Below are 20,903 nucleotides of genomic sequence, written 5' to 3'. Positions count from 1 at the left end.
CTCCGCCCCTCCCCCTCGCGCCCCCTGCCCCCCCCAGCACCCCCTGTGCCCCCCGTGCCCTCCCATGCCCCCCCGGACCCCTGGCACCCCCCGTCAACCCCTCCAGTACCCCCCGGTGCCCCCCCAGCACCCCGGTACCCCCCACTCTCCCTGGCCCCCCCGGACCCCCCCCGCACTCCCAGCCTCCTCCCCCCCCCCCCAGTCTCCTCCAGCCCCCCCCGTGCCCCCCATCCCCCCCACAGCCCCCCAGTACCCCCCACTCTCTCCTCACCCCCTGGTCCCCCCCCGTGCCCCCCAGACCCCCGGACCCCCGCGCCCCCCCCCGTGCCCCCCGTCACCCACCGCAGCTCCAGCACCTCGGGGTCGGTGATGCGGGTGTTGGTCATGTGGGTGTGCACCCCACTGCGGCCGTGCCAGTGGGGGCCGGCCCCCGCGCCCCCCGCCACCGTCTCGTAGTACCCCCCCCGCGCCGTCCCAAAGGTCACGTTGTTCATGCAGCCCTGGGAGGTGACGGGGGGGGGGGGGGACACAGGGGACCCCCAACTATGGGGTACATCCCCCAGCACCCCCCGGAACCCCCAACCCCCAGGGCTCTGACTCCCGGCACCCCCTGATCCCCAACCCCCGGGACCCCCCAACCCCCAGCACCCCTGGCACCCCGGGACCCCCATCCCATGGGACCCCCAACCCCCGGGACCCCCAACCCCCAGCACCCCTGGCACCCCCGGGACCCCCATCCCATGGGACCCCCAACCCCCGGGACCCCCAACCCCCAGCACCCCTGGCACCCCGGGACCCCCATCCCATGGGGCCCCAACCCCCGGGACCCCCAATCCCCCCAGCACCCCTGGCACCCCGGGACCCCCATCCCCTGGGTCCCCCCATCAGCCCGTACCCCTGGGACCCCCTGACCCTGGCACCCCAGGACCCCCACCTCCAGGCCACCCAGCACCCCAAACCCTGAGCCCCGGGACCACTGACCCCCAGGACCCCCTGGGACCCCCAACCTTTGGGACCCCCGACCCCCAGGACACCCAATCCCTGGGACCCCCACCACCCCAGACCCCTGGGACCCCCAGGACCTCCAACCCCCGGCACCCCGGACCCCTGGGACCCCTGACCCCCTGCACCCCATGTCCCCTGTACCCACCTGAGACTCCCGGGACCCCCAACCCCTGGCACCCCTGAGACCCCTAACCCCTGTACCCCATGCTCCCCCTTGCCCCCCCCGTGCCCCCCGTCCCCACCTGGACTCCCAGAGCCCCCAGAACCCCCAGCACCCCTGGACCCCTGAGACGCCTGACCCCCTGCACCCCCCAGACCTCCAGGACCCCCCGTGCCCCTCATCCCCACTGGGACCCCCAACCCCCGGCGCCCCAGGGCCCCTGGGACCCCTGCACCCTGTGCCCCCCCCCGTGCCCCCCGTGCCCCCCGCCCCACCTGGGAGGCGGCGCAGACGCCGAAGGCCCGGAGGATGACGTCCACCACGCGCTGGGAGGTGAGGACGTTGCCCCCCCACCACGGCGGCCTCGGGCGAGGGGTCCAGGATGGAGCCCTTGGGGATCACCACCCGCACGGGGGCCAGGCACCCCTGGGGGGCACCGCCCCGTCAGCCCCCCCCTGCCCCCCGCCGAGCTCCTGCCCCACACCCTGGGGGCTGGGGGGGGGGCAGCGCTGCCCCATGGGCACCCCCTCTGCTCCCCCCTACTTGGTGCTGCTGGGGGGGGGGCACCCCGAGCACCCCAGGGGTCCCAGAATCCCCCCAACCCAGGGGATGGGGGTCCCAGACCCCCTCACACCCCAAGGGACAGGGTCTCAGGACCCCCCCCAACCCAAGGGCCTGGGGTCCCAGGATTCGCCCCCAGCCCAGGGAATGGGGGTGCCAGCCCCCCACCCCAGGGGTACAGGTCCCACAGCCTGGGGGTCCCCCAGCCAGGGGTCCCACAGTCAGGGGGTCCCACAGCCGGGGGGGGGTTCCCCAGATGGGGGGGTCCCACAGCCAGGATCACACAGCCTCGGGGTCCCACAGCCAGGGGGTCCTACAACCTGGGGGTCCCACAGCTGGGGGTCCCACATAAGGGGGTCCCTCACCCCCAGGAGCCCCCCAGGCTGGGGTGGGGGGGGGTCCCACAGCTGGGGGGTTCTGCAGCCTCGGGGAGGTCCCCCAGACCAGGGGGTTCCCCAGATGGGGGGGTTCCCCCAGCCGGGGTCAGTCAGCCCGGGTGCCCCCACATCCGGGGGGTCCCTAAGCTCAGGGATCCCACATCCCCGGGGGTCCCACATCCCCGGGGATCCCCCCGGGCTGGGGTGGGGGTCCCACCTGGTTGAGGGGGATGTCCTGCCCCACCAGGCAGCGCAGGCAGTAGATGAGGGCCGAGAGGGTGATGGCGCGGGGGGCGTTGCAGTTCCCGTGCACCTCCGGCCCCGAGCCCGAGAAGTCGAAGACGGCGCTGCCCTGAGGGGACAGCGGGGACCGGGGGTGGCACCGTGACCCCCCCCTCCGGGGAACCCCAAAACATACCTCGGGGGGGTCTCCAGCAACTGGGAATGGGGGGAAACCCGGGAACAGGAGGGGTTCTCCAGCATCTGGGAATGGGGGGATCCTGGGACTGGGGGGCAGTCCTGGGATCAAGGGGGGTCTCCAGCATCTGAGGGCAGGGGGATCTTGGGACCAGGGGGGGTTTCCAGCATCTGGGGCTGGGGGTGATCCTGGGACTGGGGGGGTGTGTGTCTCCATCATCTGGGGCTGGGGGGAGGATCCCAGGAAGGGGGGAAATCCTGTGAGTGGGGGGGTCTCCAACATCTGGGAATGGGGGGGTCGTGGGGGGGGGGTGTGTGTGTGGATCCTGGGACCAAGGCGGGTCTCCAGCATCTGGGGGTGGGGGTATCTTGGGACCGGGGGGGGGTTTCCAGCATCTGGGAATGGGAGGATGCTGGGACCGAGGGGGGGATCCTGGGACAGGGAAGGATCTCCATCATCTGGGAATGGGGGGATCTCCCACATCTGGGACCCGGAAGAGATCCTGGGACTGGGAGGGGGGTGTCCCCCGCATCCCCCCCTCCCCGCCTCACCTCCTGGGGGTCCACCTGCACCCGCAGCCGGATGGGCGACCCATCGTCCATGTGGTCCTCGGCCTCCACGGCGGTGCCCCAGCGGGCGGCGAAGCCCTTCAGCATCTCCCGCACGGCCACCTCCGCGTTGGCCTGGGGACAAGGGGGGGGTCACGCCGGGGACCAGGGGGAGAGTCTCGGGGGGGGTCCCCAGGGGAGGGGGCGGGGTGGGGTGGATGTCCCACCTGGATGTGGGCCATGTAGGCCTGGACGACGGGCAGCCCGTGGAGGCGGATGAGGTCGGTGACCAGCTGGATGCCCTTCTGGTTGGCGGCCACCTGGGCTCGCAGGTCGGAGAGGTTGTCCGGCAGGTTGCGGCTCCCGCTGCAGCCCGGCACCCGCCCCGGCGCCAGCAGCGCCTCCCGCACCGCTGCGGGGCACGCACCCGTGGGTGGGGGGCTCGTGGGTGGGTGGGCCACCGTGCCCCTGACACCCCCACTGCGTCCCCACCATCACCACCACGTCCCCACCATCACCACCACGTCCCCACCATTCCCGCCACATCACCCCCACTGCGTCCCCACCATCACCACCATTCCCACCACATCACCACTGTGTCCCCACCACCATCACGTCCCTGACACTCCCACCACATCCCTGACACCTCCACCACATCCCCACCATCACCACCATGTCCCCATGGTGTCCCCACCATCACCACCACACCTCCACCACGTCCCTGACACCCCCACCACATCCCCACCATCACCACCATGTCCCCACCATGTCCCTGACACTCCCACCACGTCCCCACCATCACCACCACGTCCCCACCATCACCACCACATCCCCATCATCACCACCACATCCCCATCATCACCACCACATTCCCATCATCACCACCATGTCCTCATCATCCCCACCATCACCACCATGTCCCCACCGTCCCCACCATGTCCCCACAGCGTCCTCCCCCCACTGCAGACCCACCCTCCTCCTGGAAGATGCCGTCCTTCACCAGCTTGAAGGAGATGAAGACGGCCCCCTCCTCCCGCAGGGCCTTGGAGTGGGGGGGCATGGAGCCGGGGGTGATGCCCCCGATGTCGGCGTGGTGGCCCCGGCTGGCCACGAAGAACACAGGCTTGGGGACACCCGGCCAGAAGACCTGAGGGGAGCCCAGCGCTGAGCTGATGTCCTGGGGGGGGTGTCTGCACCCCACTGGGGGGTCCTGCAGCCCGTGGAGGGGGTCCACCAGCCCACGGGTGGGTCCTACACCCCATAGGAGGGGTCCTGCACCCCATGGATGGGTCCTGCAGCCTATGGATAGGTTCTATACCCCATAGGAGGGGTCCTAAGCCCCACAGGGGGGTCCTGCACCCCGTGAATGGGTCTTGCAGCCCGCGGGTGGGTCCTACACCCCATGGGGGAGTCCTGCAGCCCACAGGTGGGTTCTACACCCCACAGATGGGTCCTACACCCCATGGATGGGTCCTGCAGCCCATGGGTGGGTTCTACACCCCACAGATGGGTCCTACACCCCATGGATGAGTCCTGCAGCCCATGGATGAGTCCTACACCCCACGGGGGGCGGGGGGGGTCCCACACTCACGGGGGTGATGACAGTGAGGTCGGGCAGGTGGCTGCCCCCCGCACAGGGGTGGTTGCTCAGGATGACGTCCCCCTCCCGCAGGTCCTCACCCAGGTTGCGGATCTGCCATGGCACCAGGAAGGGATGAGAAGGTCGCTGGGGGGGGGAAGGGGGTCCCAAACACCCTGAGACCCCCCCCTCTGCTCCCTGGAACCCCTCTACCTGGAACTGGACGGTCTCCTGCATGGCGCCCAGGTGGACGGGGATGTGGGGGGCGTTGGAGACCAGCCCCCCGTCCGGCCCGAAGAGCGCGCAGGAGAAGTCCAGCCGCTCCTTGATGTTGGTGGAGATGGCCGTCCGCTGCAGGATCCGGCCCATCTGCTCTGCGGGGGGGGGGACGCACACGGGGAGGACCCTCAGGACCCCCACACCAACCCCCCCCCCCCAGCCCCACGGCGCCCCCATCCCAGCAGCCCTCCCCCTCCCCCCCCCACCTGCGATGCTCATGAAGCGGTGGGAGAAGATGGAGAGCTGGACGGGGTCGAGCTGGGGGCCGACGGGGCGCGGGGTGCCCGAGCCGATGGCGATGGAGATGTCACCGAAGGGGGTGAGGCTGGCGGTGCAGCCCGGCTCCACCACGATGGTGCTGCGGCGGCACCGGGAGGTGGAGGGGTGCGGGGCACCCTGGGGTCCCCACTAGTTCCATGGGGTCCCCCCAGATCCCTGGGGTCCTTCTGACTCTCTGGGCCCCCACCAACTCCTCGGGGTCCTCCCCATCCCCCTCGGGTCCCTCTGGGGTCCTTCTGGCTCCCCAGGGTCCCCCCATCCCCCTGGGGCCCTACCATCCCCCCAGGGTCCTGTCATCCCTCTGGGCCCCCCCCCATCCCCGTGGGGTCCCCCTGGGGTCCCGTCATCCTCCCCGGGGTCCCACCATTGCCCTGGGGTCCCTGTATCTCCCCAGGGTCCTTCTGGCTCCTCAGGGTCCTGTCATCCCTCTGGGGTCCCCCCATCCCCCTGGGGTCCCCCCATCCCCCTGGGGTCCCACCATCCCCCCAGGGTCCTTCCAGCCCCCTGGGGTCCCACTATCCCCCTGGGGTCCTTCTGACTCCCCGGGCTCCTGTCATCCCACTAGGGTCCCACCAGCTCCTGGACTCCCTGATGGCTTCAGGGGGTCCCCACCAACCCCTCAGGGTCCCCACCACCCCCCTGGGGTCCCCCCCGGGGTCCCCCCCAGGTCCCAACCTGTTCTTGTCGATGATGATGGCGGGGCCGGGGACGGTGTGGTCGCAGGCCAGCTCCTCCAGCAGGAACACCGGCGTCTCCAGGTACCCCTCCTCGAAGTAGCACCGCGTCACCTGCGTGTCACCCCACGCGGGTCACCCCCTGGCCCGCTGGGACCCCCCCCCCCCCGGGACACACACCCCCACCCCCCCCCATCCTCACCGTCTCCACGCGGGGCGGTTTCCCGCTGGGGGCCAGGGGGGTCTCGCAGCGGATGCCGCTGCTGCCGGTGCCGCGCACCCGCAGGTCGTCCACCACCACGGGGCGGTCGGGGATGGTGAAGCCGAACTCCACCAGGTACCTGTTGGGGGGTTGGGGGGAAAGGGGTGGCAGCTGCGGCCAGGGGGCACCGGGAGACCCCCAACTGCCCCCGGTGTGGTGCGGAGGTGCCGGGATGGGGATGGTGGTGCCAGGATGGGGATCCTGGTGCCGGGATGGGGATGGCGCTGCCGGGATGGGGATTATGGCACTTGGATGAGAATCAGAGTGCCGGGATGGGGATGGTGGTGGCAGGATGGGGATCCTGGTGCTGGGATGGGGGACCATGGTGCCGGGATGGGGATCCTGGTGCCGGGATGGTGATGGCAGTGCCAGGATGGGGATCGTGGTACCACAATGGGGGAATCATAGGAGTGGGATAGGGACCGTGGTGCCGGGATGGGGACCACAGTGCCGGGATGGGGGACCACAGTGCCGGGATGGGGGACTGCAGCGCCAGGATGGGGACCATGGTGACGGGATGGGGATCCTGGTGCTGGGATGGGGATTGAGATGCCAGGATGGAGATCATGGCACTTGGATGAGAATCAGAGTGCCGGGATGGGGATGGCGGTGCCAGGATGGGGATGGCGATGCCGGGATGAGGGTCATGGTGCCGGGATGGGGGACCGCGGTGCCGCACCGGGGCCGGCGGCGTGGGTACGGACCGGCTGGTGAAGGCGGCGAGGAAGTCCCCGGCGCGGCAGGAGTCGGGGGTGGGGGGGTACCCCTTGGCCGAGCACATCAGGGCGCAGTCGGTGCCCTCGTAGCGCAGGTGGAGAAAAGCCTCCGTCCGGATCTGCTCCCTGCGGGGCGGCCGTCACCGGGCTGGGGGACACACGGGGACCCCCCCCGTCCCCCCGCCCCGGGACACCCCCCCCCCAGGCGGCTCACCCCGTGAAGCCCTGTGCCCGCAGCGCGTCCCGGCACTGCTGCTCCAGCTGGGCCAGCACCCCCTCCAGCCGGGGGAAGGCGGGGGGCTCGTAGCGCAGGGCACAGGGGGCCTGCGCCTCCTGCACCACGTCCGCCAGCGCCAGCCCGTAGGCGGAGAGCACCCCGCTGTACCTGGGGGACAGGGGGTATATGCAGCGGGGGGGGGGCACCCCCAAACACAGCACAGGGGGCACCCCCAGACAGGGCAACCGGGGGCACCCCTAGATCCGGCAACCAGGGGCACCCCCAGACCCAGCAGCTGGGGACACCCACACATACAGCATGGGGGGGGTGCCCCCAGACCCGGCAACCAGGGGCACCCCCAGACCCAGCACCCAGAGACACCCCCACACCCAGAACCCAGGGTACCCCCAGACCCGGCACTGGGGGCATCTCCAGACCCAGCACATTCCCCTGAGGACCAGGGAACCCCCACACCCAGCGCCAGGGGCACCCCAAGACCCAGCATCCGGGGGAGCCCCCAGACCCAGCACATCCCCCTGGGGTCTACGACACCCCAAACCCAGCTCCCAGGGGCACCCCCAAACCCAGCACCTCCCTCTCAGGACTGGGGCACCCCCAGACCCCGCACCCAGGGGCACCCCCGCATCCAGAACCCAGGGTACCCCCAGACCCAGCACATGGGGGCACCCCCAGACCCAGCATCCAGGGGAGCCCCCAGACCCAGCACATCCCCCTGGGGACTATGACACCCCAAACCCAGCTCCCATGGGCACCCCCAAACCCAGCTCATCCTCCCTGGGGGTGGGGTGGGGGGGGGGTACCAGAGCCCCCCACCCCCACTCCACCTCCCCAGGCTGCGGGAACACCCCAACACCAGCGGGGGGGTGTCACTGGACGTGCCCCCCCCCCCGCTGTGACCACCCCCCCCAATCCAGCAGCGCCGGCAGAAGGGGGGGTCCCCACGTCCCGCCCCCCGTCCCCCCCACTTTGATGCACCTACTTGTGGATGAAGACCCTGCTCATGCCCAGGGCGCGGGCGATGGCGCAGGCGTGCTGCCCCCCGGCACCCCCAAAACACGCCAGCACGTGCTGGGCGGCGTCGTGGCCCCGCGCCTGCCGTCACGGAGCAGGGGGGGGACACACACCGCGGTGACCCGGGGGGTGCCACCGACCACCACCCCCCCATCACCCCTCCCAAGCCCCCCCCCCCCAACCACCCCACCTGCGTCAGGGCGCGGATGGGCCGGCACATGGCCTCGTTGGCCACCCGCAGGAAGCCCATGGCCACCTCCTCCACCGAGAGGGTGGTGGCGGTGGCTTGGAAAGCCCGGATGGTGGTGGCCATGTCCCCGAAGGCTCGCGCCGCCGCCTCCCGGCACAGCGGCTGGTCCTCCCCCGGCCCGAAGATGCGGGGGAAATATTCGGGGAGCAGCCGGCCCAGGCAGAGGTTGGCGTCGGTGACGGTCAGTGGCCCCCCTGCGCCGGGACGGGGAGGGCGGTGAGACACGGGGACCACCGCGAGCCACACGGACCACCGCCCCCGGCGCCCCCCACACTCACCCTTACGGTAACAGGCAGGGCCAGGGTGGGCACCCGCCGACTCAGGGCCGACCACGAAGAGACCGGACCTGGTGGGGAGATGGTGGCGGTGGCCATGCCGGTGGTGGCCATGCTGATGGTGGCCAGGAGATGCCAGTGGTGGCCAGGAGACACTGGTGGTGGCCATGCTGGCGGTGGCCAGGAGATGCCGGTGGTGGCCATGAGAAGCTGGTGGTGGCCATGCTGGCGGTGGCCAGGAAATGCCAGTGGTGGCCATGAGACACCAGTGGTGACCATGCCAGTGGTGGCCATGCTGGTGGTAGCCAGAAGATGCCGGTGGTGGCCATGAGACACCAGTGATGGCCATGCTGGTGGTGGCCAGGAAACACCAGTGGTGGCCATGAGACACCAGTGATGGCCATGCTGGTGGTGGCCAGGAAACGCCAGTGGTGGCCATGAGACACCAGTGGTGACCATGCCAGTGGTGGCCATGCTGGTGGTAGCCAGAAGATGCCGGTGGTGGCCATGAGACACCAGTGGTGACCATGCCGGTGGTGGCCAGGACATGCCAGTGGGAGCGGGACAATGGTGGCCATGCTGGTGGTGGCCAGGAGACACCAGTAGTAGCCACGCCAGTGGTGGCCAGATGCCAGCGGTGGCCATTCTGGTGGTGGCCAGGAGATGCCAGCGGTGGCCACACCGGTTGTGTTGCACCACGGAGCCACACCGGAGCCCCCCCGTGACCGGGGACAGCCCCCACCCCACCCCCCCGCCCCGGGTGGCTGTAGCCCCCCCCCCCCCACCTGAAGAAGAGGCGGGACCCCCCTCCGGCGGCCACGGTGTTGATGTCGAGCTGGGGGGCCTGGATGCTGACGCCGGCTGTGCTGGCCTCGAAGACGTGCTCGTACTCCCCCGCGTAACGGCTCACGTCCGTCGAGGTGCCTGGGGGGACACGGCTCGGCACCCCCGCCCCCGGACACCCCCAGGTCCCGCCGGGACACCTCCCCCCCCGCGGCGACAGCCCTGGGGATCGGGGCACCCCAAACCCGGCACAACCCCCCCAGACCCAGCACCCAGGAGCACCCCCAAACCCGGCACAACCCCCCCCCCACCCAGCACAACCCCTGGGGACTGGGGCACCCCCAGACTCAGCGCAACGCCCCCAAACCCGGCACCCAGGGGCGCCCCCGGACCCAAATCACATCCCCTTGGGGACTGGGGCACCCCCAAAGTGAGTACCTGGGGGGCACCCCAGACCCAGCACTCAGGGGCACCCCCAAACCCAGCACAACCCCCCAACCCCACTGGGAACCCCACCGGGACCCCCACCCTGCTGGGATCCCCATCCAATGGGACCCTCACCCCAGTGGGACCCCCCCACACACCCCACCAGGACCCCCACCCCACCTCTCTGGGACCCCCACCCCGCCGGGACCCCAGCCCCCCCAAGGTCCCCACCCCGCCGGGACCCCCGCCCCCCTGAGGACCCCATTGTGGCGGGACCCCCATCCCACCGCATCCCCCTCACCAGGACCTTCACCCCAGTGAGATCCCCCCACCCCTCAGGGACACCCCCACCCCAGTGGGATCCCCCCACCCCGCCGAGACCCCCACCCCCCCGAGGTCCCCACCCCAGAGGGACCCCTCCCCCCCCCTCGGCCCCCCCCCCCCCGCTGACCTCCCATGTCGAAGCCGATGACGGGCTGGCCGCCCTGGCGACCGTAGGTGGTGATGGCGTAGCCCACCACCCCCCCCGCCGGCCCCGAGAGGATGGCGCGGGCCCCACTGAAGTGCTCCATGGGGGTCAGCCCCCCATCCGAGCGCATGAACAGCACCGGCACCCCCTGCGGGGGGGGGGGCAGAGGGTGGGGGGCTGCCGAGGGGGGCGACCGGCGGGGTGGGTGCTGCTGGGGGGGTCCCGGGGGGGGGAGGGGAACCCATGGGGGATCCTGGTGGGATGGGTGCCCATGGGGGGGGTCCCAGTGGAATGGGGTCCTGGTGGGAAGGGCATCCATGGGGGGCTCCTGGTGGGATGGATGCCAGTGGGGGGGGGGGGGTCTTGGTGGGATGGGTGGTGCCAGGGGGTCCCAGTGGGATGGGCACCCATGGGGGGGCTCCTGGTGGGATGGGTGCCAGTGGGGGGGGTCCCAGTGGATGGGCACCCACAGGGGGGTCCTGGTGGGATGGATGCCCACAGAGGGGTGCTGGTGGGATGGGTGCCAGTGTGGGGGGGTCCTGGTGGTTTGGGTGCCCACCGGGGGGGGGTCCCAGTGGGATGGGTGCCAGTGAGGGGGGTCCTAGTGAGGGGGTCCCAGTGAGATGGATGTCCATTGGGGGGGTCCCGGTGGGACGGGTGCCCATGGTGGGTCCCGGTGGGGGTCCCTTGCCCCCCCCTCACCTGCAGCTGGTCGCGGAAGCCGGCGCGGAAGCCGTGGAGGTAGCGGTGGATGCAGGGGGTGAGGTAGGCATCGGCGCAGGCCGTGTAGCCCCTCGGCACCGCCCGCACCATCCCCGCCACCCCCGAGGAGAGGGAGACGTGCCGGAACCCCAGCTCCCGCGCCAGCGCCCCGACCTGCTCCTCGTGCCCCGGCCACCTGCCGAGGGAGGGGGCACGGCGTCAGGCCCTGTGTGTGTGTGTGTGTGTGTGTGTGTCCCCGGTGTGTGTGTGTCCCCCCCACCCCCAGACTCACGCGTAGGAGTGGAGCAGCAGCACGGCCAGGCTGCGGATGCCGCGGGCCAGCACCCCCTCCAGCGCCCGCCGCAGCCCCCCCAGATCCAGCGGCTGCTGCAGCAGCAGCGACGTCCCCGTGGAGCCTGGGGACAGAGCGGGGTGGGGGGGGACACCGGGAGGGATGGGGGTCCATGGGGGGGGTCCCGGTGGGAGGGATGCCCATGGGGGTCCCGGTGGGATGGATGCCTATGGAGGGTCCTAGTGGGATGGGGGTCCGTGGGGAGGTCCCGGTGGGATGGCGGGGTCTGGGCAGGATGGGTCCTTCTGGGGGGGGGTCCCGGTGGGATGGGGGCTGCAGGGGGTCTGGGCGGGATGGGTGCCCACGGGGGGGTCCTGGTGGGATGGGTGCCTATGGAGGGTCCTGGTGGGATGGGGGTCCATGGGGGGGGGGGTCCTGGTGAGATGGGGGCTGCTGGGAGCCTGGACCCTTCTGGGGGGTCCCGGTGGGATGGGTGCCCATGGGGGGTTCCTGGTGGGACAGGTCCTTCCAGGGGGTCCCGGTGGGATGGGGTCTTCCTCGGGGTCCAGGCAGGATGGGTGCCCGTGAAGGGGTCCCGGTGGGATGGATGCTGCCAGGGGGTCTTGGTGAGATGAGCACCATGGGGGGGGTCCCAGTGGGACAGGCGCTGGTGGGGGGTCTAGGCAGGATGGGTGCTCCTGGGGGTCCTGGTGGGATGGGCACCCATGGGGGGGTTCCCAGTGGGATGGGTACTGCTGGGGGGGGGGTCCCAGTGGGATGGGTGCCCATGGGGGGGGTCCTGGTGAGATGGGCACCCATGGGGGTCCCAGCGGGATGGGAGCCCATGGGGGGGGTCCCAGTGTGATGGGTGCTGCCAGGGGGTCCGGGCAGGATGGCTGCCAACAGGGGGGTCCTGGTTGGGATGGGCGCCCATGGGGGGGGTCTTGGCGGGATGGGTGCCCCCAAGAGGGGTGCCCATGGGGCAGGTTGGCCCCAGAAGCACCAACCCCCCCCACCACCACCATGGGGGTGGTCCCCACCTTCCAGCCGCGGGAGGGTCTCTGTCCCCGGGAGGCGGCAGCCGGGCTGGTAGGGGATGAGCCGCTCGTCCACCTCGATCACCTCCTCGTAGAGCACCTCGGGCACCGCCACCTCCTGCGCGGGGACGGGGACGTCACCCGGGGCGGGGGGGGGACACCACGGGACCCCCCCTCTCCCCCCGCCGCCCCCCCCCCGCCCCGAGGCGCTGGCTGCCGGCCTGGCCGGGGTGGCACGTGGCCGCTGGCACGTGGCCGTGGCTGGCGCGGGGCCGTGGCCGGAGCCCAGCGGCCGCTCACGGGACGCGGCACCGGGATCCGGGGACGTCCCCACGCCGCCAAGGACGTCCGCGGCGGGCAGAGGACACGGACGGGCCCACCCGGCCGGTCACGCGGGGACACGGGGACGGTGGTCACAGGGACGTGCCAGCCCGAGCCCCGCTCGGTGCCGGGGGGGGGTGTGTGTGTCACCTGGGGACACGCTGCCCCAAGGCTGGACGGTGCCGGTCACGGGGATGTGACAGCCCAGGGTCCAGGGGGCGTGGGTCACGGGGACGTGCCACCCCAGTCCCTGATGGTGTGGGTCACGGGGACTGTGACCTGTCAGTGGGGACCCCTGACAGTGGGGGGTCACCCCAGTGACCCCCCTGTGGGTCAATGACTGTGTCACTGTGGGACACGGGGTTGTGGCACCTTGAGCCTGGATGGTGTGGGGCAGGGGGACGTGCCGCCACAACCCCAGATGGTGTGGGTCACAGGGACGTGCCAGCGCAACCCTGGAGAGTGTGGGGTGACAGGGATATGCCCCCCCCCCAGTCCCTGATGGTGTGGGACACGGGGATGTGGCACCCTGAGCCTGGATGGTGTGGGTCAGGGGGACGTGCCACCCCAAGGTATGGGTCACAGGAACATGCCACACTGAGCCTGGATGGTGTGGGTCAGGGGGACGTGCCACCCTGAGCCCAGATGGTGTAGGTCACGGGGACGTGCCACCAAGATCCTGCATGGTGTGGGTCACGGGGATGTGACACCATGATCCTAGATGGTTTAGGTCATGGGGACGTGCCCCCAAGACCCTGGATGGTGTGGGTCACAGGGAGGTACCACCAAGACCCTGGATGGTGTGGGTCACGGGGAGGTGCCACCAAGACCCTGGATGGTGTGGGTCACGGGGAGGTGCCACCTCCATCCTGGACAATGTGGGCCACCGGGACGTGTCACCTCCATCCTAGATGTTGTGGGCCATGGGGACACACCACCCCAAGCCCGTGCCGGTGGGGGTGCCGTGGGGCCGGGCCTCACCAGGTCGAAGATGTGGGGCCGGGCCTGGTTGCCGATGTGGAGGAGGTCACGGAAGCCGCGGGTGACCAGCAGGGCCAGGCGCTCGCCCCGGCGCTCCAGCAGCGCGTTGGTGGCCACCGTGGTGCCCATGCGGATCCACTCGATGCCGGAGGTGTCCAGGGGCTCGTCCCGCGGCACCGACACCCCCCGCTCCTGCCGGCACCGCCCGCCTCAGCCCCACCGCGGACCCCAGCCCCACCGCAGACCCCAGACCCACTGCAGACCCCAGCCCCACGGCCCCACCGCAGACCCCCAGCCCCACTGTGGACACCCAGCCCCACGGTCCCACCACAGACCGCCAGCCCCACCATGGACCCTCAGCCCCACAGCTCCACCACAGACTCCCATCCCCAGGGTCCCACCACGGCCCCCCCAGCCCTACTGTCCCACTGCAGACCCCCAGCCCCACGGCTCCACCATGGACCTCCAGCCCCACTGTGGACACCCAGTCCCATGGTCCCACCACAGACCCCCAGCCCCACCATGGACCCTCAGCCCCACCACAGACCCCCAGCCCCACCATGGACCCTCAGCCCCACAGCTCCACCACAGACTCCCATCCCCAGGGTCCCACCATGGCCCCCCCAGCCCTATTGTCCCACTGCAGACCCCCAGCCCCACGGCTCCACCATGGACCTCCAGCCCCACCATGAACACCCCCAGCCCCACGGCTCCATTGCAGACCCTCAGCCCCACAGCTCCACCGTGGCCCCCCAGCCCCATGGTCCCACTGTGGACCCCCAGTCCTACCACGGACCCACCACGGACCCCCAGCCCCACAGCTCCCTTGCAGACCCCCAGCCCCATGGTCCCACCACGGACCCCCAGCCCCACCAGTGGTCGGTGGGAGGGTCCAAGCCAGATGGGGCTGCCCCAGCCCTGGGAGGGGGCACTGGGGTGGGGGCTGGCCTGGGGGGCTGGGGCACAGGGGGTGGGGGGCCCTGGGAGGGTCTCAGACAGGGTCCCGGGGGGGGGGTGTCGCAGGAGGAGATCGGGGGGGGGGGAGGGGGGAGATGGTCCTGGGGAGGTCCTGGGAAGGGGGGGGGGGTTCAGGGGAGGCCCTGAGGGAGCCCCAGAGGGGCCTGGGGGGGGCTTGGGGGGGTCTCGGGTGAGAGTCCCTGTGGGGAAGGTCCTGGGGGAGCCCGGGGGTCCCAAGGGAGGGTCCCGACGGAGGTGCCGGGGGTGTCCCAGGGGCGTCCCGGGGGTGTCCGGGGAGAGGGGGGAGTCCTGGGGTTCCCGGGGCTGTCCCGAGGGGGATTCCAGGGGTGTCCCGGGGGGGGGGGTGTCCCATGGGAGGGTCCTGGAGGGGGGTGTCCCGGGGTGAGTCCTGGGGGGGGGGGAGGATGTCCCGGGTGTTCTGGGGGTGTCCCGGAGGTGTCCGGCGGTGTCCCGGTGGGGGGGGGTGTCCCGGGGGGGGTCCCTCCGGCCGCACCTCCTCCAGGACGCGGCGGATGCCCTCGGTGGGGGCGTCTCGGTACCCCGGGTCCTCGGAGAGCAGCTTGAGGACGCGGACGCGGCCGCCGGGGCAGCGGGCGAAGACGTCGGTGAAGGTGCCGCCGCGGTCGATGGCGAACTGGAACCCGCGGGGGGGGTCCGACGCCGCCGCCGCCGCCGCCATGGCGGGACCGGGGGGGACCGGGCGGCTCCGGGACGGGACCGGTCGGTGGGGATCGATAGGGATCGATAGGGATCGGTGGGGATCGGTAACGACCCTCCCGCCCGGGCAGCGCCGAGCACCGGCCCGCGGGGGGCGTGGCCTGAGAGGGGGGCGTCTCCTCTGTGGGCGTGGCCCGGGACGGAGAGGCGTGGCCTGGCGGTGAGGAGGCGTGGCCTCAGTCGGGAGGCGTGGCCTGGGGCGGGAGGTGTAGCCCGGGGCGGCCCCCTCGCGGGGCACGCCGGGAGCTGTAGTCCCCGCGCGGGGCACGCCGGGAGCTGTAGTCCGGGCGGCAGGCGGGCGGGTGAGATGGCGGCGGCGGAGCTGCTGTCGGACGAGGGGTACCGGGCGGACGGGCGGCGGCCCGCCGAGCTCCGCAAGGTGCGGGCCCGCATGGGGGTGTTCGGGCAGGCCGACGGCTCGGCCTACATCGAGCAGGGCAACACCAAGGCCCTGGCCGTGGTCTACGGCCCGCACGAGGTGAGCGCCGGCGGCCACCGGGCCCCCCCCCCCGTCTCCAGCTCCCCCCCGGCCCCGGTCCCTCCATTCCCCCCCACGTTCCCGGTGCCCTCTCCGTTGTCCCCGACCCCCCCCGTTCTAGTCCTGGTCCCCCTCCTCCCCCGGCCCCCCCAGTCCCGTTCCCGGTGCCCCCCTCCCCCTCCCGATCCAGTTCCCCATTTCAGCCCCCCCATTCCCGGTGTTCCCGGTTCCCCCCCCCGCCCCGCTACCTGTTCCCATTCCCCTCCCGCTCCCCATCTCAGTCCTGAGGTCCACACCCCTCCCCCCCCCAACTCCTGGTGCCCCCCTATTCCAAGTGCCCTCCCCCCCCATTCCCTGGTTTCCCCATTCCCAGTATCCCCACCACCACCATTCCCTGTTCCCCTTCCCCTCCTGCTCCCCATCTCAGCCCCCCCATTCCCAGTGTCCCCCCCCCTTCCCTGTTCCCATTCCTTTCCTGTTCCCCATCTCAGCCCCCCCATTCATTCCCTATTTTCCCCATTCCCAGTATCCCCACCACCACCGTTCCCTGTTCCCATTCCCTTCCTGCTCCCCATCTCAGCCCCCCCCGCCATTCTCAGTGACCCCCCCATTCCCTGTTCCCATTCCTTTCCTGCTCCCCATCTCAGCCCCGCCATTCATTCCCTGTTTTCCCCATTCCCAGTATCCCCTCCCTCCCCCGTTACCTGTTCCCAATCCCCCCCCTCACCCTCACCGTTTGCCCCCCCCTCCTCCCCAAGATGCGGGGGTCCCGCAGCAAGGCTCTGCCGGACCGGGCGCTGGTGAACTGCCGCTACAGCCTGGCCACCTTCAGCACGGGGGAGCGGCGGCGGCGACCCCCCCACGGCGACCGCCAGTCGGCCGAGCTGGCCCTGCAGCTCCAGCAGACCTTCGAGGCCGCCATCCTCACCCGCCTCTACCCCCGCTCCCAGATCGACATCTACGTCCAGGTGAGGAGGGGGGACGGACGGACAGACACACACACACCCCCCCCCAAGGTGGGGGGGACGCCATAGGGTTTGGGGTGGGGGTGTGTGTGTGTCTCACCCAACTTCCCCCCCCCCCACCTTTCCCCATCTAGATTCTACAAGCCGACGGTGGCAACTACTGCGCCGGTGTCAACGCGGCCACCCTGGCGGTGATGGACGCCGGCATCCCCATGCGGGATTACGTCTGCGCCAGCACGGCCGGCCTGGCCGAGGAGACGCCGCTGGCCGACCTCAGCTCCCCCGAGGAGGCGGCCGGTGGCCCGCGGCTAGTGCTGGCCCTGCTGCCGGCCAGCGGGCAGATGGCCCTGCTGCAGCTCAGCGCCCGGCTGCACCAGGAGCGGCTGGAGGCGGCGCTGGAGGCGGCGGGGCAGGCGTGCCGTGCGCTGCACGCCGTGCTGGACCGCGTGGTGCGGCAGCGGCTACGGGAGGTCACCGCCGCCCTCGGGGACTGAGCCGAATCCGGCAACGGGGCCACCACGGGGGCAGGGGTGGGAGTCCCGGGGCAATAAAGGTCTCCCCTGGTGTGCCAGCCCCCGTTGCCGTGTGACAGGGACTTGCCCGCCGCTTGGCTGGTGGCCGTGCTCAAAGAGTTGCCGTCAGCGGCTCCGTGTCCCAGGGGGGGACCAGTGAGGAGCGGTGGCCCCCGGGGATTCCCCACTGGGCCCAAAATTGGTCGGTATCTCCCGTAAGTGATGTGGGCAGAGGGACACAGGGCACCCCCAGCCCCATCCCACAGTAGGGACCCCCCCTACTCCCACCCCAGGGGTGTCCTGCTTTGGGGACCCCCAACCTTGGGGTGTCCCACACACAGGGACCCCCACCCAGCCCCATTCTGACCCCCACTCCAGGGGTGCCCCATATATAGGGACCCCCTCCCCAGCCCCATCCCACAGTAGGGACCCTCCCCTACCCCCACCCAAGGGTGTCCCACAGATGGGGACCCCCCCAGCCCTATCCCTGACCCCCCACCTAAGCACATCACAGTGGGGACCCCCACCCACTCAAATCACCCCCACCCAGGGGTGCCCTGACCCCCCCCAGCCCCATCTCAGACCCCCACCCAGGTGTGTCCCGTGGCAGAGACCCCCCCCGAGCTCCATTCTGAGGTGTCCCAAAGACGGGACCCCCCATCCCCCCCCCCCCCCCCCGGGGACCCCACACGAGGACCAGGGGGTTCCTACACACACACCCCCCCTCCCCAGGGGACAGGAACGCAGGGGGGGAGGTGGGACACGCAGGGACACCCCCTGCTCGCCCCCCCCCCTGCCCCAGCCCCCAGGTGCCCCATGGGGAGGGACCCCTAGGATCATATTGGGGGGGTGAGTATCCCCTGTCTCGCCCCCCAGGGTGCCCCATACATGGGGGGGGCAGCTCCTGCAGTGGGCCCTGAGCCCACACCCTCCCCCCCCCTCCTCGGGTCACAGCAATTTTGGGTTGGAAACCTTTTATTTCAGAAGGCACATCGTGGGGGCCCAGCCCTCCGGAAAGCCGCCCCTCCCAAGCCATGGGGCAGCCCCACAGCACCAGGCAGGGAGCAGCAGCCCCTTCCCCAATCTCCCCGCCCCCTGCCTCATTTTGTCCTTGTGCCTGTTGAGGGGGGGCTCCCTGCCCCGCAGGACCCCCACACACACATTGGTGTCACCATCAGCGGGAGGGGTCCCAGGCGTCACCTCGCTGGTGGCCAGTCCCCGGGGCGGGGAGCTGGGCTGCGCCCCTCACTGGGGGGGCTCCTGGGGGCTGGGGGTTGAGTCCCCCTCTGCCTCCCGCTCCCTCCGCCACCGCTCCTCCTCCTCCCGGTCCCGCCGCCGCAGCTCCCGCTCCACCTCCTCGGGGACCGTCACCTCCAGCAGGTTCTCCATCCCCGGCCCCGGCTCATCCCCGATCAGCACCTTTTCCCAGGAGGGAAGGGTGACAGGACAGTGGGACCCCCCCATCCTCCTTTCCCTCCCCACGGCCCTGGGGACCCGGTGGCCGCCTCCAGGGGATTCTCTTGCCCACCTGGATGAGGTTCTCGCAGGCAGCCAAGACGTGGGGCTCCCGCTCCCAGCCGTGCAGCTCCCGCAGCACCAGGTACGTCCCCTTCTCCCGCACCACGTGCCGACCGGGCTTGGTGGCCGTGAGCTGTGACCAGCAGAAAGAGGCAGCGTGGGCAGGGGTGGGGGGGCAGAAAGTCACCCCCCAACCAGCCCTGGGGGGGAAGGGGGTCCTGCCCCTGGGGTATGGGGGAAACCCCCGGTGGTCCCAGCCCAGGCTGGGGATGGAGGGATGGGGAGCAGCCCTGCCCCAAAGGCTTGGAAGGGAAAAGCTGGCCACGGGTCGGCAGCCCAAAAAGCCCCCCGTGTCCTTATGGTGGCCCCTTCCAGTCCCTAAAGGGGCTCCAGGAAAGCCAGGGATGGACTCTTGAGTGTGTGGGGAAGGGCTCCCCCAAGCCTCCTAAAAGGGGGGAAGGAACTGATTTCCCCCCAAAAGTTGGTGTCACGGAGCCCAAGTGGTCTCAGATGTCTCCTGAGCTTCGGTTTTGAGAGAGGGGAGGGGGCAAACGTGGGAGAAGGGGTGTGTTTAGGGGGGGTGCATGCCCTGGGGAGGGACTCTTGATGAGGGAGGGGAGCCTTAGGAGGAGGGGGAAGGGTTTTAAGCTGAAAAAGGGGAGATTTAGGTGAGATCTGGGGAGGAACTTCTTTGCTGTGAGGGTGGTGAGAGCCTGGCCCAGGTTGCCCAGAGAAGCTGTGGCTGCCCCATCCCTGGAGGGGTTCAAGGCCAGGCTGGAGGGGGCTTGGAGCAACCTGCTCTGGTGGGAGGTGTCCCTGACACTTGTCCAACCCTCACCGCTCCTCCATGAGGATCTCTCACTTTCCGAGATGCCCCCATCTGGGCTCCCCCCTCAGCCCCACTGCTGTTCCCACCAGAGGGACCCACCAGCATGATGGCTTCCAGCAGCATCTTCCGGATGTCGGGCTCCTCCTCCCGCTGCTTGTCCGGCGGCAGGTACTGCAGGTCCACGGGCAGCCCTGGGGGAGAGGCAGCCTCAGAGAGGGGGGAGCAAAGAGCCAGTGGCCCCCCCCCCGACGCCCCCCACTTACTCTCCATCTCATCCTCGGGGAACTCCTCGGGGCCCGCCAGAGGCAGGAGGAGGAAGGGCAGGATGTCGACCTCCTCGCTCAGCAGCCACTCGTGGTCCTCTGGGGGACAGATGTGGGGAGGGGGGGTCAGAGGAGCCAGCCCCCACCCGGCCACTCGCCCACTCCCGAGAAAAACTCATGGGGCAAGATAAAGGCAGCGAGAGTCACGGAACTGGCCGGTAGCCGGTGCTGCAGGCCGAGGGGTGTGTGTGTGTCTCACCGTACTCGAAGCAGCAGTTCCTGAGAGCCCCCACGACGCCCCGGCGATGGACGGTGGAGTCTTTGTACTGCGTGAAGGGCAGCAGCCGCTGCACCGAGTGCCTGCGGGAAGGAGGACGGTCACGCCGGGACGGGGACAGCCTCCCCCCCCATCATCACACCGGAGCCTTACCGGGAGCGGTCGAGGAGCCCGCGGCGGCCCTCGGGCAGTTGGCTGAGGTTGCAGAGCAGCGGCCCGAGCTGAGGCGGCGGCTGGGGCTCGCCCAGGGCCTGGAGGAGCGGGGCCAGCCCGCAGCCGCGCTCCCGCAGCGCCCGCAGCACCCGCCGGGCCGCGCCGCGCTCCCGGCAGAGGTTGGCCAGCACCCCGCAGGCCGGCCCGCCCGGCAGCAGCCCCAGCAGGGCGGGCAGGGCGCCCAGCAGCGGCCTGCGGGCCGCCGCCTCGGCCGATACGTTCACCAGGCAGGCCTGGGCATGGCAAGCGGCCGGCGGGCCGGGCCCCGCCGCCAGCTCCAGCAGGGCCGACAGGGCCTCGGGCCGCCCCGCCAACAACCGCCGCCCCGCCGGGCTCCCCGAGAGAGCCAGGGCCGCCTCCGCCGCGCCCGCCCGCGCCGCCTCGCCCGCCCCCGGGGCCAGCAGCGCCGCCAGCTCCGCCATCGCCGCCTCCACGGCCGTCTCGTCCGTCGCCATGACGGCCGCCTCGAAGATGGCGGGCGTCACCTGGCAACCGGGAGCCAATGAGGGC

General features: G+C 71.3%; 3 protein-coding genes across 3 annotated transcripts in view; 1 reads left to right on the top strand and 2 right to left on the bottom strand.

Annotated features, from left to right (window-relative positions):
* Nucleotides 1–15,300, bottom strand: part of OPLAH (5-oxoprolinase, ATP-hydrolysing) — a 17,068-nt gene extending 1,768 nt beyond the window's left edge. The window contains 24 exon segments of the mRNA XM_074144735.1: nt 343–500; nt 1,441–1,515; nt 1,517–1,591; nt 2,321–2,455; nt 3,073–3,204; nt 3,297–3,481; nt 4,042–4,216; nt 4,661–4,762; nt 4,862–5,022; nt 5,134–5,285; nt 5,882–5,994; nt 6,083–6,221; nt 6,847–6,984; nt 7,073–7,243; nt 8,076–8,188; nt 8,298–8,551; nt 8,636–8,703; nt 9,418–9,556; nt 10,293–10,458; nt 11,013–11,208; nt 11,305–11,428; nt 12,345–12,459; nt 13,644–13,835; nt 15,115–15,300. Coding sequence (XP_074000836.1) covers nt 343–500; nt 1,441–1,515; nt 1,517–1,591; nt 2,321–2,455; nt 3,073–3,204; nt 3,297–3,481; nt 4,042–4,216; nt 4,661–4,762; nt 4,862–5,022; nt 5,134–5,285; nt 5,882–5,994; nt 6,083–6,221; nt 6,847–6,984; nt 7,073–7,243; nt 8,076–8,188; nt 8,298–8,551; nt 8,636–8,703; nt 9,418–9,556; nt 10,293–10,458; nt 11,013–11,208; nt 11,305–11,428; nt 12,345–12,459; nt 13,644–13,835; nt 15,115–15,300 — 3,464 coding nt within the window.
* Nucleotides 15,301–15,622: 322 nt separating this feature from the next.
* EXOSC4 (exosome component 4) lies at nt 15,623–17,354 on the top strand. The gene is made up of 3 exons (XM_074145659.1): nt 15,623–15,816; nt 16,575–16,784; nt 16,916–17,354. Exons 1-3 carry the CDS (start codon nt 15,646–15,648, stop codon nt 17,273–17,275), a joined length of 741 nt encoding a protein of 246 aa, XP_074001760.1. The 5' UTR covers nt 15,623–15,645; the 3' UTR covers nt 17,276–17,354.
* A 1,184-nt stretch (nt 17,355–18,538) lies between these two features.
* The window catches only part of HGH1 (HGH1 homolog), a 4,261-nt gene continuing 1,896 nt past the window's right edge, over nt 18,539–20,903 (bottom strand). Inside the window, exons 4-9 of the mRNA XM_074144734.1 lie at nt 20,334–20,878; nt 20,163–20,263; nt 19,904–20,002; nt 19,740–19,831; nt 18,822–18,944; nt 18,539–18,712 (exon numbers count right to left, since the gene is read on the bottom strand). Of these exons, the coding sequence (XP_074000835.1) occupies nt 18,539–18,712; nt 18,822–18,944; nt 19,740–19,831; nt 19,904–20,002; nt 20,163–20,263; nt 20,334–20,878 (1,134 nt within the window). The remainder of the gene's footprint in view (nt 18,713–18,821; nt 18,945–19,739; nt 19,832–19,903; nt 20,003–20,162; nt 20,264–20,333; nt 20,879–20,903) is intronic.

Source organism: Numenius arquata, chromosome 3, assembly GCF_964106895.1.
Source record: "Numenius arquata chromosome 3, bNumArq3.hap1.1, whole genome shotgun sequence".
Classification (NCBI taxonomy): domain Eukaryota; kingdom Metazoa; phylum Chordata; class Aves; order Charadriiformes; family Scolopacidae; genus Numenius; species Numenius arquata.
This window is presented reverse-complemented; position numbering and strand designations above follow the sequence as displayed.

Coding starts and splice junctions, on each gene's coding strand:
- EXOSC4 (XM_074145659.1), top strand. CDS start 15,646: ATGGCGGCGGCGGAGCTGCTGTCGGACGAGGGGTACCGGGCGGACGGG. Junction 15,817..16,574: donor TGGTCTACGGCCCGCACGAG/GTGAGCGCCGGC, acceptor CTCCTCCCCAAG/ATGCGGGGGTCCCGCAGCAA. Junction 16,785..16,915: donor AGATCGACATCTACGTCCAG/GTGAGGAGGGGG, acceptor TTCCCCATCTAG/ATTCTACAAGCCGACGGTGG.